General features: G+C 41.7%; 1 protein-coding gene across 1 annotated transcript; it reads left to right on the top strand.

The window, feature by feature from the left end:
- Positions 1–347: 347 nt before the first annotated feature.
- On the top strand, positions 348–15,105 carry gckr (glucokinase (hexokinase 4) regulator). Its single transcript, XM_030752133.1, has 19 exons — positions 348–471; positions 2,814–2,963; positions 3,044–3,112; positions 3,199–3,267; positions 3,495–3,568; positions 3,908–3,974; positions 4,069–4,122; positions 4,249–4,343; positions 4,458–4,563; positions 4,695–4,813; positions 6,398–6,496; positions 6,762–6,859; positions 7,018–7,094; positions 8,633–8,729; positions 8,803–8,912; positions 12,098–12,181; positions 12,504–12,644; positions 13,071–13,205; positions 14,144–15,105. The coding sequence occupies exons 1-19, from the start codon at positions 427–429 to the stop codon at positions 14,255–14,257; spliced, it is 1,803 nt and encodes a 600-aa protein (XP_030607993.1). The 5' UTR covers positions 348–426; the 3' UTR covers positions 14,258–15,105.
- The last annotated feature ends 248 nt before the right edge of the window (positions 15,106–15,353 follow it).

Here is a 15,353-nt window from a genome sequence, read left to right as displayed (position 1 = left end):
AGGGATTGGAAATGTGTTTGATCTCTGATCCCGTAAAGAGAGTACGCTTTATTTGCCGTTAAACAGGTGCAGGAATTGCATTTGACAGATAAACGCGCAGGTGCTCATAGTGGTGTTTGTGTGTGTTTCACTTTCCCAGTCTCAAAGGTCAGATATGTGAACTTTGTCACTACAGGTAGAGCGATACTTTGTGGCTTTCAATTTGAAATCCTGTAACTAAACAAACGACTTCAGGCAGCGCAGATCAGCGGTATTCTTCACCCGCATTGGTAGTTTCTTCAGTCGCTCAGCCTGGAAGTTGAGTAAAATTTATCCCGGTTCCCTCCCACTTCCCTGTAGTGGTTTGAAGTCGCGGAATATCGTTCGCTTTCTGTCGTCTCCGGTTGCCACAAATCGTTTCCATTGTCCCCTTTTTTCTGGCAAACAATGGCAGGAGTAGAATGTGGTATTTCCACTTTACATCAATGGGAGGTAAGTTTATACAGTTTGAGGTACTGTTTGGGGAAGTACGCTGTTTGTTTTCCTTCAACAAGTAAAGATTAATACAGCTTTAGACAGTGGTAAATATTTGGTTTTGCTACAGGCAGGATGTGGTTAGGTACAATGTTGTGTAAAAGTCTTGGGCCACCGCTCATTTCTTTATACCAGTGCTTCTCAGTTATTTTCAGCGCCCCTAGGAGGAAGAAAACCTCTTGCTCTGTGCGAGCAGGGAAAAAAACCCGGTGCACCATAGAGCTGTTACTTACTGCGCACACTCTGACAATGAGAGCGCCACTGCCACCTACTGTTGTGGATGTGCAGTTACACTTTATTCTAGTACGGCAAAAAAAAGCATGTTCCCCGGGGTTAGACGTGCCCCCCTGATAGCGCCCCCCCCCCAAAAAAGGGGGCGTGTCCCACTATTTGAGAAGCACAGTGCTGTGAGAAAGTATGTGCCCCCTTCCTGATTTTTTTCTGTTTTTTTGCACATTTGTCATACTTAGATGTTTCATATTTAACTTATTCTAATATTTGACAAAGATGACCTGAGTAAATACAAATGCAGTTTTTTAGTGATGATTTCATTTATTAAGGGAAAAAAAGGTATCCAAACCTACCTGGCCCTGTGTGAAAAAGACCCCCCCCCCCCCCCCCCCCCCCCCCCCCCTTTGTTGAATCATGAATTAACTGTGATTGCTGTTACTGGAAAGGGTTACAAAGCCATTTCTAAAGCTTTGGGACTCCAGAGAACCACAGTGAGAGCCATTATTCACAAATAGAGAAAACTGGGCAAAAAATGGCATCCAAGAAGGAAACCACTGCTGACCAAAAAGAGCACAAAGGCTCGTCTCACATTTACCAACAAACATCTTGATGATACCCAAGACTTTTGGGAAAATATTCTGTGGACTGACGAGACAAAAGCTGAACTTTTTGGAAGGTTTGAGTCCTGTTACATCTGGTGTTAAACTAGCACAGCATTTCATAAAGAGAACATGGTGCTGGTAGTGTGATGGTCTGAGGTTGCTTTGCTGCTTCAGGACATCTTGCTGTAAGGAAAATATCTGGCCATGGAGCTCAAGTGCACTTGGGTCATACAACAGGACAATGATCCAAAACACACTATTAAGTCCCCTCTGAATGGCTTAAAAAAACCCAAAAAGAACAAACAAAATGAAAGTTTTGGAGTGGCCATATCAAGGTCCAGAATTAAACAGGACATTGCTGGAAAACCCTCCAATGTGGCTGAATTAAAGCAATTCTGCAAAGAAGAGTGGACCAAAATGCCTCCACACGGATATGAAAGACTCATTGCCAGTTATCACAAACACTTGATTGCAGTTCTTGCTGCCAACAGCCAGTTATTAGTTTTAGAGGGCAATTACTTTTTAACACAGGGCAGGTAGGTTTGAATAATTGTTTCCCTTAATAAATGAAATAATTTGATTTGTGTCCTCTATTTATGCTAGGTACCATTTAGATAGTATAAAAGATGGACATAACTTCTTAGTCACCCAAAGTCCCGTTTTGAAGCTTCGAGCTGAGCACTTTCACGTCATCATCTCGGTGTTGGAAACTGGAAGCGGCCAGCAAAGGGTAGAACTGACTCACAACTATTGGCTCACCTAATTAAGTTATTAGCCAGTGAGCATATGCTGGATTCTCCTCCTTCCTGACAAAATGACCAAAATGTATAAAAAGGACTTCATGCTTTATACATTATGACCCAAAATGAGTGATCTGAACTTATAAACTCATCAGGAAAGTGTTTTTAGAGGTCAGGGCAGAGGGCCATTTTTCCCTGTAGACCTGCATGGATCTGAGGTCGTTTTGCAGCCACAGCTATCACACCCTGCTGGCCCTTAAAAAAGAATGAAGTCACTTGGATTCATGTTGGATTCACTTTTCTAACATAGAAGCTGCGTTCATCCATCTTTTAAACTGCCTGAAGTACACGAATGTTGGCTATAGCTTGCTTTAATTTTGCATGGCGACTCGAGCCCTATGATAGCTGGGATAAGCTCCATCCCAACCACAACCCTGAAAAGGAAAGAAAAGTGGAAGAGAATGGATGTATGGATGGATGGATGGTTGGTTGGATGGAAAAAATAAGTAATGGTACCCAAATTGTTTCCTCTAAATTAAGCTGTTATTATTGCTTATCATAAAATATATTTAGGTACATACTAAATATGATCAAACCGATTAACAAAAAAGATCTTTTAGTTTGTAGTTTCTGTTCACATTTTATTAAGTGTGGAATGAGGTTATCTCGGTGTTTAAATAGATCAAACATGCCTAATTATTCTTAAATCTAACTTGTTGTTTCTTAGTCCCCAGATTATGAGCCTTCACTTCCTGTTTCGGAGAAGTCTAATCCCCTGACACGTGACATCGACCGAGCGTCGGCCTATAGCATTGTGAAGATGTTACAAGTTTGCGACACCCAGATGTTTCAGGAAGAGATGGGAGCAACCTACCAGGTACATGAGAGGCCTTCATGGTGAAAAATATATTCTCAAAATTTCCCCTTTAAGACATTTTTCTTGAATTTCATTTTCAGAGGCTTTTGAGCAGCCAAGTGGTGAAAACCTTAATGGAGGTTGCTAAAAGGGTGGAGGTCATTCTCAAGGTGCCTGTTTTCTCCCTCAGTATTTGGGTCTGTATCTGTGCTGGTCGGTCAGACGTAGGTTATTGTGTCTGCTGTTTCTTTAACAGGATCCTCAGGACAGCCGTGTCGTACTGAGCGGCTGCGGCACTTCTGGTCGGCTGGCTTTCCTGATCTCGGTAAAAGTTGTCCTGAAATGCTCTCTACATGGCTCAGCCCTCTGGAAACCAGATCAGTTACTTGAATGTTCGTAATGGAAAAATAAAATGTAGAGTGAGGCGGAGCAGAACAAAGCAGACGATGCCAGTAATATGAGGAAAATGGCTCTTAATTAAATCATCTGATCAGATCTCACTTGCTTATGGAAAAACAACATTGTGTGCTTGTTGTGTGTTTGTGTCGTTAGTCAGGCTTCAACAAAGCACTGAGTCAGGTGGACCGAAGTACAGTCTACTCATACATCATTGCAGGAGGAGACAGGTGAGCTGGGGTTGTGGGAATGGAATATAAAAAGTGCAATTAAAAATATAAAAGCAGCAGCAGTTGTTTGCTTTGTAAAATAGTGTATTTACGCTGAGACATGCAGACCTACATGTTTGATATGACCCATAGCTTTTGGTGGCTTTAGCGAGCATTAGAAAGCTTTGAATCATGGCGATCGGTCACAGAGGACCAAGTAAGTCTCCGAGGGCGTTAACAAAGGTGTGATTTTATTACTAAAGAATCCAACTTCTCATTTTAGAAGAGCATGAAGGTGTTTTTTTCCCTTTCCTTCTAAAAGGACATAGCATCACTCTTCCTTTATGTTAATTTCCTCAGAGCTCTGCTTTCCTCCCAAGAGGCTCCCGAAGACGACCCCAAACTGGGCATGCTCAGTCTGAAGAAGGTCTGGAGTGTGTGTCTTGTGTTTGTGAGAACATAGCATGATAGTTAACTAGTGTAGCTCCTGCATTGTTACCACAGCATGCTGTTCTCCGCAGGCATGTGAGGGAAAGAAGCGAGTCCTGTTCATCGGCATTTCCTGTGGATTGTCTGTAAGTCCGAGTTTGAATCGTATATTTCAGAGAAAGTTTCTCACCTCGCATCTATTTGAGAAAACGAGTAAACCTGTGGATAGCTCAAGCTCAACCTTTTGTTGTGTGTGATTTCTGCTCCTATAGGCTCCATTTGTGGCAGGTCAGCTGGATTTCTGCTTGCAGCACCCTGAAATCTGCACTCCGGTACTGGTTGGCTTCAACCCTGCACATCAGGCCAGGCACATGAGTTTGAATATTTGCAACAAATGTGTGGTATATAAAATGAGTTGTGAATAACTAAAAATAACTGACAATTTGTGATTTCTTTTTTTAATTTCTTTTTAATAATGTAGGGATGAGCCCATGCAAGACTGCACCTTCACGTTTCACAGTGTGGTACAAAGGATGCAAGAACTTGCAAAAAGTCAAAAGGCCTTCCTCATCAACCCAGCAGTTGGGGTACTTGTAATTTTTTTTGGACTTGGATACATTATTCCTTCTGGTCAATGTGCATTCATGCCAGATCTCAAAATTAAAAACAGTCAGTGTCCAGTGACTGTGTGTGTCTGAACGTGTGTGTGTCTGTTCAGCCTGAAGCCATCAGTGGCTCCTCCAGGATGAAGGGAGGCAGCGCCACTAAGATTATCCTGGAAGTTGCCCTGTCTGCTGCTCATGCTGCCACTTTCTCCAATACACCCATCACATACGAGTAAGCATGGTGAGAAATGCTGGAGCTCATGCCAACTCTTGGCATGTTGCTGTTAAAAGTGTGCCATGAGATTAGATAAAGGTGCACCTTCCTCAGAAGTAAGTGAAGAGTTAGATCAGGGGTGGGCAACTCCAGGCCTCGAGAGCTGGTGTCCTGCAGGTTTTAGATGTGTCTCTGCTTCAGCACACCTGAGTCAAATATAGAAGTCATTAGCAGGACTCTGGAGAACTTGACTGCATACTGAGGAGGTAATTCAGCCATTTGATTCAGGTGTGTTGGATCAGGGACACATCTAAAACCTGCAGGACACCGGCCCTCGAGGCCTGGAATTGCCCACCCCTGAGTTAGATGATTGTGCCGCCCAGCTGTCCTCAATTAGATTTGTATAGCCCGGTGCACTAACAGTATCAAAGCCTCCCTTCAGTCCAGGGATGTGGGGATGAACTACTGTGTTTCTAGAAATTCCTGAGTCCATGTCATTTTTTTGACAGTTCACTGGAGTTTTCTGTGTTGCCCACAAATCCCTGTGAACTGAACTTCCACAGCAATTCACAGCGCTGCTTACTGACAGACTGACACATTGATTATATTAGCTCAGCATAAAGAAACTCAGGGAAACATTACATTTTGATTAAGTATGCATAACACATAAATATCATACAGTGTGTGAGCTTTAGACGCGGATAAATTTTGGACTAGGCAGAAATGTAGAAACCCAACATTTGCTCCTGTGTTTGGACTTTTTTTCCTGCCTAAATAAAAAGGCTAGCGTTTGTTGTGAATTCAGCCTGTGGTGTCCTGCAGCCCTCTCCTACTCAGCCTTGTTATGCCAGAGTCTGAAAAGTGTAGCCAAAATACCTTAAACCTGCATATTTTGTAATGGCCAGTAGGGCACGATTTCCGTGGTTGTGTACATAAGTCTATGGAAAAATGATTCCCTGGTTCTGTGACTTCAAGGCAAAAACTTTTCTGAGGAGTTTATGATATCATTTGTTAGTTGTAAGTATTATTGGCTACAATATGATCTTCATTTTGTAAATTATGATCCCTCTTAAGGTCAATAAAGCAGGGTATGCTCTAAAGTAGGCCTTCCTCCTGAGCCACAGCCATCCCATGAGTAACTACCCAGTGAATGCACAGGCTTCTCAGTTAGATCGACCCTACATTTGTTACATCTGGTTTCAAAACACCAAGATGGCAACAGCTAAAATGCTGGGCTCAAGATGGGACTTCTTATGAATGGGGGGGGGGGGACACATAAATAAACAGAGAGCAGTGAATATATAGATTTGTTTGTTGGAGAATTTAGAGTCATTTCTTGTTGGAGCTCTTTTGATTGATATTGATTGGAAGAGTATATAAAAAGACAGAAAGGACTGTTACTTCTGCTTTTCCATCAGAACTTAACTTTACTAATAACTACGTCCATAGCAGGAAACTACAGCATATTTCTTTGGGTGTTGCTGACCTCTAGAGGTCATTGCGGGATAGAGACTGAATGCACATCTGAAACCATTTCATTTAGTGCGTGCAAACATACAAAAATCTGCAATGATCCCCTTTGTTTTTGTGTCTGTTCAATAGTGGTATTCTGCAGCACATGAGAGCATATGAGAGAACTCTGGACATCACGTACTCTCAGAGTGAGGGCATCACTGCTCTGGTGGAGGCAGCAGGACGGAGGTAGAACATCTCGTCTGACACCTTTTACTGTCGCCTAGAAGTTCAGTCTGTGGATTCATAGCAGCACACTGTTTCTAGTTGTTAGTGCAGGTGGGACTGAATTAGTTCCTGAATCATCACAAAAGCATGGAAGCAAAAAATGATTATGGATACTTAACACTCAGTAGTTACCATTTTCACACACAGGAACAGCAATATCTGCAATGACTTATTTTGTTGTGAGGAGGGAAAGCTTCAGTCTGCTGTCCTTCTGTATGTGTTTCAGTTTGCGGTGCAGTAGGCATGTGTATTACCTGGGCTGGGGCTCCCTGGCTTTGCTGGGCCTCATTGATGCCAGTGAGTGTAACCCCACATTTGGTGCAGGTAAGTGGAGTACGATGTCCTCATTAGCAGCCAAACAACATTGCCATAAAGACTATTTCTTTATGGGTAATAAAATATTGTTGTACCACTCTGTGTACCTAGCAGCTAGTAAATCTACCGCAGTGTGTAATAATGAAAAATGTGTGTGTGTGGCACAGACTACGAGGATGTTCGAGGCTTCATCAGCGGAGGATACAGCGAGCTGAATAACAGTGACGGTCCCTTAACTTCACTGGTGTGTGAAAGAAAGCAGTTTATTAACATCTATTTAAACAAAGGATAAATTATTAAGTAATTACTGCATCAAAGCTTTAATTTCACACAGTGCTCTGTCTTTCAAAATGAAGTGTGCTGATTTCTTCTACAGTCAGGCGTAGCTGAATGCCAGGATGGGGATTTCTGCTTTGACTCATCTGTGGGTCTGAAACAAGGCCATGCAAAGTATTAAAATGTCTGAAATCTTGTAAAATCCAATTAAAATAGCATCCAGGTCTCATTGTGCACCTTGTAATGACACATCTGTCTCTGCAGAGTGCGACTTAAACTGGAGCAGGATTAGAGTAAAGTATACAGTGCTGGATCTGCTTTCCTGGATTTGATGTCATTGATGTGCTTTAATCTGTCCTCCCTCAGAGTATGAGAGAAAGAAAACTACTACAAAGATGTCTTTTAAATTAAAAAATGAGCTAAATTAATGTGACATTTTGAAGAAAACCGGAAAAAAAGAACATTTTTTTTAACATCACAAATAGCAACTGCGTACTTTCAAAATTCATGTCAGGTTTTTTGGTGCTACAGTGTTACATGGTATTCGAGATTTCTTGGCATCTCAGCCTGAGTGGGTCCCAAAGGAGCATTTTGTTGTACAATACCGGGCTTCTGGGCCCCACATATTCCACATTGGTACTTGTGATCAAGTCTTCAAAGACACACCAGGAAGGTTAGCAGACACTGTGTCACAGACAGTGGGAAAGACAGGCCTATTTATATACAAAACACTAATTAGGGGAACAGGAAGCAGGTGGAAACAATTAACCACAGGTGAAATCAACCAGGGAGGAGTGGGCAATCGCAAAAGAGGGAAGAGGGAGGAAGTTAAATTAGAACCAGATACAAAAAAACAAAACAAACTAAACTCAGAGTCAAGAAAATCACACTAGATATGATAGAGGGGCAACACAGAGGGACCTACTAGAACTGAAAATGAAAATATGAACCAGCAACTGGAATGCAAAAGTGAAATTCCGTACTAGACTAACTACAGGGTAACAGTAGGAATTGGACTCGAAACCACATAATCTCGGACTCACAACAGTATGGAATCAAAAAAGAATCAAAGCAATGATCTAAAGGCTCGACAGACACAAAAACAAAATACTCTAAAACCGAAGTCAAACGGGAATTGATGCTCAAATATGAACTAAGAATAAAAAAAAAAACTCAAAATGATGCTCAACAGTGGAACCGTGACAGGTGAGCTATTAAAGCTGCTTTTGCCTTCCCACGGCTGTTGCACATCTGCATGCCACTTTGCAACCCACCTCCAGCCTAGCTCCACCTTTTACACTGTTTCACTGAATCACTGTTATGTTTGCTGTCATTGTTGCCTGCTCTATCCTGTGCTAGGGTCTTGCTGCTGCTCTCCCTGCCCTTTGCTTTCCTCATATATACATGGGAGGGCAGGGAGGTGGTAATACCAGTCTTCTTCTGACTACAGTGGTCCTGGCTGTGCTGTAGTTTTCTGTTACTAACATATGGATGTCTTTCCTCTAGGGTCCTGAGTTCTGCATAGCACATCAGGACTTTTTACAGCTGATCCTCCCATATGTTACTGACAAGGACACTGTTCTACTAATCTACACAAACTCCGGTGAGACAGCGCTTTTTTTTGTAGCTTGGATCACGTCCAGATCAGCAAGTGTTTTGACAGCTTCTCTCCACAGACGATGTCAGTGAAGTGGGGAACCTGGCACGCAGAGTGAGAGAAAAGACGCTGAACCTCCATGCTGTTTACCATCAGGCCGATGGAGACACAGCAGCTTCTATACAACAAGTAGATGTCTGATATTTTGGAATTACACTACTATGGTCTGATCTTTATGTGAGACACAAACAATCTGGCCAAACATACAACATGCAAACATTCTAGATCTAGATCACCATTCTCAGTGCTCATAAAGCTCTACTAGGCCAACGCAGATTACACAGTTTTTTCCTAGATGCACTATACAGTGTGCGACACTGAAAAATATGCAATTTAAAATGTATGTAATTGTTTCAGAGAGCTTGACAATGACTCAACCTGTATTGAGCTCATGTTTTCATACATTAATCTTGGCTCTTGCTTCACACAGAGCGCTGATTGATGGATTGCCATCTGTCCCACAGACACGCAGCAGCAACATGCACACTGCTGTGCGCACTACATTTATGGACACCTGAATGAGATGCACACCTCAGCTTGTGTTTTGGATTTAACCCCTTAACTGGCAGCAAAAAAATCACCTGACAAAAACTACATAACACCCTCTGGTTATTATTGGCTCTGAACAACCCATTTCATAGCCTATTAACTGGCTGCGTCTGGTCCGCCGGCCGAATGAAGTGCATTTATATGGCAGGCTAGACCCGCCCATTTTGACTGACACCTCATTCGGCCAATCATGTTAAGAAATGGGTTTCCCAGAGCCAATAATACTCAGAGGGCGTCACGTAGCTTTGTCAGGTGATTTGGTGCAGCCAGTTACATGATTGGCCGAATGACGTGTCAATAAAAATGGGAGGGTCTAGCCTGCCATATAAAAGGGACTACAAACGGCCCGTCACCGGGCCCTTGCCAGTTAAGGGGCTACACCACATTGCTTTGACATTATATGTGAGCCTAGATGTTGTAGGACCTGCTTGTGTTGCTTATTTCTACCGTGATGACGAGTTTTGTATAATATATGAATTTTCCTGTTTTATTAACCGTTCTATTATTAATTGTCACCTTTTGGTTTTTTTTCCCCTTCTGTCATTGCAGCTTCCAATCACTCCTTAGCTTCAGGTCATGGAAATGTCATAACATGTCCTTATACTCTGTTAAATCAAATGTTCCCTCAATAATTGCCAGGTTTCTATGCCCTGAGGTAGTACAGCAACTTTTGTCTCATCTGTCAACAGAAAAATGTCCCAGAAGTGCTGCTTTATAAACTTGGTATGTGCCATAATGTTGTACAGCAATATTCTTCTGTTCTGGTGACAGCTGTTGCTACTGGCATTAGGCGTTTGGGTTCTCTTTCCATTATCAGGAACATCTGCCATCTTCAGTGGCAGTGGCGCAGTGGGTATGTGCTCACTTTGCAGCTGGAGGGTTGCTGGTTCGAGCCTCTGTCCCTGCGCTGCGTTGACACTTAAACCAAGACACTTAAACCACACTGCCTAACGGTAGTGCCGGTCTCTGGCTGCATGACTGCAGATGCTCGTCTCTGGATGAGTGATATGGAACGATCGTTTCATTGTGTGCCTTGTGTGCACAGTGACAATGAGTTGAATCTAACATCTCAGAAACACCAGGATGAAATTTCAGTGCATCGCTACACTTTGACTTCAAACCTATCCTAGTCTCTTAAATGTATCAGGAATTCTGTGGAATTTGACTTTTTAACGGAAACTCCTGACAGCTTTTAGACAAGTACAGTTGCAGTCAGAAAGTTATATACACTCATCATTAACATGAATGTCATGATAATTTTGGGATTTTAATGATTTATTATAACTGTTCTTTTTCCAGGGTAGAATGACTATGCAGCATCTTCAGTTATGTTAAAAAAAAAAAGCATTGGATGCACAAGTTTGAATTTATTTAGGATTTTCTTGAATCCACACAGGGACAAAAGTATACACTCACTTAAATCTTTTAATAAGTGGTGCTGAGGTTCTATAATGTCTTTTAACTTGACAAGGCTAAGGCCTGATAACTTCTCACCAGTGCTCATGACTGACTAAAACTAACAGTTTCTCTTTGCCAGCATAAAAAGGATTTGTTTGACAGCATCATTGGATTGACCAATACTCAGCACAATGGGAAAGGAGAACTGTAGATTTACATGAGTTGTGAAGGTCTCTTGGAGCCATTTCTAAAAAATTGCAAATTCCAAGATCATCAGTTCAAACAATTGTATGCAAGTTATTCTGATGTGTCATGACCTTGCTAAGGTCTGGAAGAAATCTCAGCCTCAGATAAGAGGAAATCGGTTAGGATACTCAGGAACAACCCTGAAACCACCAAGGCTCAAGCCTGCCATAAAATGGAAACTACCGGAACACCAGCATCACAGTCCACCGTGTGGAGAGTTTCACTTTTCCATGGAATAGGAGGGTACCCAGGCTGTTTTGCTGCCAGTTGTACTGGTACACAACACAAAATGGATGGAATAATGAAGAAGGAGGACTATCTCCAAATTCTTCAACTCCACCTGAAATCAATGGCTAGATGGTTGAAACTTGGTCACAGTTGGGTGTTCCAACAGGACAATGATCCCAAACACACAGCAATAATGGTTTGGGAATAGAGAAAGCAGACTAACATTAAGCTTCTTGAATGGTCTTCCCAAAGCCCCAACCTCAACCCTATTGAAAATTTGCGAACTATGTTTAAAAGTTGGGTTTGTGCCTGGAAACCAACCAATTTAAATGAACTCTACCAATTCTGCCAAGAAGAGCATTCAAATATCCAGCCATAACTATGCCAGAAGCTTGTTGATGGCTACCAAATGCACCTGGTTGTGGTGCAACTTGCTAAGAGACGTTTAACCAAATATGAGTGGGCGTGTATGTATACTCTTAAGCCTGCATGGGTTAGAGAAAATCCAAAATAATTTAAAACTTGTGCACCCAGGTCTTGTATTTTGAAGTCATTAAATATGTATGCCGTACTCTACCCAGTTCAAAGAAATTAATAACCCAAAATTACCAGGACATTCATGGCCATGATGAGTGTAAGCAAACTTCTGACCTCGATTGTAATTTCTTCCAGTCTGAACCATAAGTGACTACTGAATGTATTTGTTTGTTTGTTATTAGTGTAGTTGGATGGTGTCTGCCTATAACTGTGACTTATATAAAGCTCAGACAACAATCAATGCAAACATCTGAGTAATGCCAGATTCACAAAACCTTTCTTGCATCTGTACCCTGTATTAATCTATCTAGAAAGCTATCAGTTACACACTGAATTGATTTATCTTTTCTTTGCAGGATGACATCAATAGGCTGTGCTTATCTACCCTAAAGATCACTTGGCCTCAGGAAGGACGTGCTTCAGGGATCTTACAGCACATGGTACAGTACACACACACTTTGACACAGATTAGCCCAACAACTCACTGAAGCATGATGAATAATATAATATTAAATGCTCTCTGTGTTGTTCTCCTGCCCTCTTTCCTTAGAGATTTTTACAGACATATAAAGAGATAAATATACTGACCAGAGGGAATGCCTTTCCAGAATACTTAAAAAAAAAAAACTTTATTGATTCTCAATTTCTCTTACTTCTGCAGGCCTTATTTTAAATTACAGGTTATTTTCTTTAATGTTTCCTCTCAGACTAGCTTACATAAATGCAGGGGAAGGAAAATCAATAGCTTTTCTATGTCAGCAGTGGGAGCTGTCCACCAAGCTGGTGCTGAATGCTGTGAGCACCGGAGCTCACGTCTTAAAGGGGAAAATATACCAGAACCACATGATCGACGTGCAGGTCACCAATACTAAACTGTACCGCAGGGCCACATGGTTACTCCAGGTATTGTGACGTAAAAAACACTCGATTAACCAACATAATATGGGTGTACAGGTCTCCATCACTAACAAAACTTCTGTTTGTGGGTCATCCTCTTCTTTTTACAGGAAAACTGCTTAAGAAAAGATGGAGTCACGTTTTTGACTATTTAATGGCAACCTTAGATGTTTTTGGCTCCTACTTGTAGCCAGTGTGTCCTTGAGGCCCTCTCATTTTCAGTCTTCTAGTGTTCAGATTACACAACTCTCTCTGGATGCTTTACAACCATGTTTCATACATCCAATCATGTATGAAGCTTCTGTTAAACAAAAAAAACACGACAATACAAAATGAGATTCTACTTCTAAACGCATTTACATGCAGCACATTCAGCAAAGAAGAAGTAAATGAATTTACAGGTAAATTAAGGCTCAATTATTCTGTTTTCAGAAGCTTTCTGGATGTCTGGAGCGGCAATGTGAGGACGCCCTTTTAAAGGCAATCTACCGAGTAGATGAGCTGACAGTGGAGATGACATCCTCTGACATCACCTCACACACGCACTTTGCCAGAAAGAGGACCAAGGTAAAGAGGGAGTGATGTGCATGTTGCTGGCAGAGCCGTACCAGAAACATGATTATTTTGTGCACAAGTGTTAAAAAAAAGCTTCTTCCTACCCTTACCTTTTGCAGTTGTCAAAACAACTTATGTCACATCCTAGAATTTAAATAAACACATCTCTTGGCTCATACTCAGATCGTTGATTGATCCTGAGACGCTTGTGACATAGAAAGAATCATGGTTTGAAGATGACTTTGGTATCAGGATGTAGGCAAAAAGGAGACATTTGCAATACTGTAACTTACTTTGACCAATCACCAATCCCACGTGGTGACATGACCCTTGAAAGTTTACCCAGTATGGAAGTTTTCTCCAGTGAATTATTAGAAAACAGATCAAACATCCAGGGAACCAATGCTTGTTTCTGTTACTCTACATCAGCAGTCCCCAAAGTCAAGAGTGCTGCAGCTCACTTAAAAAAAACCCCCAAAAAACAGAAAATCAAACTGTGGCCCACCTGCATTACCTTTGCAGCCCAACAGGAGGCCGCAGCCCACACTTTGGGAACCACTGCTCTATGTCATAGACATTAAATTGTTGCAGTGTTGAGATTTGCTAATTAAACTATGATCTAATCCGTGATATCGATGCTCAAAGTTGATCATAGAAAAAAGACATGCAGTTACTGGGGTTAGGTTTATTGGTGTAAAGTTGATTTGGTTGCAGTTTCTAACAATGTGTTTTTCAGCTCTGGAAATTTAATCTTCTGGACTTAAGAAGTTATGAGGGCTCTAAAATACTAGAAATTATACTGCTAGAAAAGATTGGTTTTATGTAGAATAACCCACATGGCTAGAAGAAGAAATCTGGTTTCTGGTACGGACTGGGCAGAGTCATTGCATAAAGAGCTGAATGACTGAAGAGAGGAACTGATGGCTGTGTCATGGTTTCCCTCCTTTTAGGTGGTCCCTCTGGCTTTGGTCTTTTTGCTTACTGGTTGGTCAGTCATGGAGGCGGCGTCTCATTTGGAGCAGCAACCAATCGTTAGGGAGGCTTTGGATAAGTGGTTGCCGTAACTGATGCTGTTATCAAGCTGAAACTCTAAACACAAAGCACACAAATGTCTTCAGTCGTGTTTTTGTCTGCTTCCACAGGGAGGAATCGGACAGCTTTTATTTCACTTTTAAATGAATGTATTTCTATTGGATTTCATGTGATTAAAATAAGGTTAAGTATAAGTTTTCCTTCACACTGAAAGCCTAAAACTGATCCTGGGACAGTGTTTCACTCTGTGTTCTGTGACCATTTTCTGGAGTTAAAGGCTCAGCTGTCTCTGTCCGCGTGATGTAAGACAACCTCAATCCCAATGTCCCTCTGTTGCTCAACACACAGTCACAGATAGGGGATTAGTGTGACGTGTGTGTGTGCGTGTATCTTGAGAGAGAGAGGTTGAGCAGTTTTGGAACTCCTTTGGAGGAGAGCCAAACTCAGCAGGGAGGCTCAGAGCCAAGGCAGTCCCAGGACGGTAAAGTGCACATTAGGTCTGGATCAGAAAGCATTAGCAAGCAACTTCCAGCATTTATGTTTGCCCCCTATACAAGCACTGTGACTTTGACTTTTTGATCCATACACAGAAACAAATGTGTTACACAGTGAACGTAGCTAATCGCCTCCAATAGTGGGGGTCTCCAAGTAAGGTCTTCCTTTTACCTGTAGCTTTACAGGTGTTAGGTGGTCAGCCATGCTAGCTAACCTAAGCTAATCACCGTGTGACCATAGACTGCAAAACTGCTTTATTTACCAGGCTGTAAGCATGCTTTTCAGTACTGTAAACCTGGGCATTTTAACATGGGAGTCTGTGGGTGTTGGCTCACTTTTGGAGCAAGCTTCAAGTGGCCATTAGGGGAACTGCATTTTTTGGCATTTCCATGTTGGCTTCATTTGTCAGAACGCCTTTACACAGAGATTGCTGCTTGCTTATGACTTTTGCTTTGTATCATTCTACTAATTGGAAAAAGTATATTTCCTAAAATGGCAAATATTCCTTTAAATTTCAGAGCTCAAAAATTCTGTACCTCACTTTTACACAGTCTTATCAATGCTTTAGGGTTATTAATTAATTAATTTTTTTGGGTGGCGGCTCAGTTGACTCAGACATTCTGCTCCCTAAAA

The sequence above is a fragment of the Archocentrus centrarchus genome, chromosome 2 (assembly GCF_007364275.1).
Source record: "Archocentrus centrarchus isolate MPI-CPG fArcCen1 chromosome 2, fArcCen1, whole genome shotgun sequence".
Classification (NCBI taxonomy): Eukaryota; Metazoa; Chordata; class Actinopteri; order Cichliformes; family Cichlidae; genus Archocentrus; species Archocentrus centrarchus.
The sequence above is the reverse complement of the archived record's forward strand: the minus strand, read 5'-3'. Positions and strand labels throughout refer to the sequence as shown.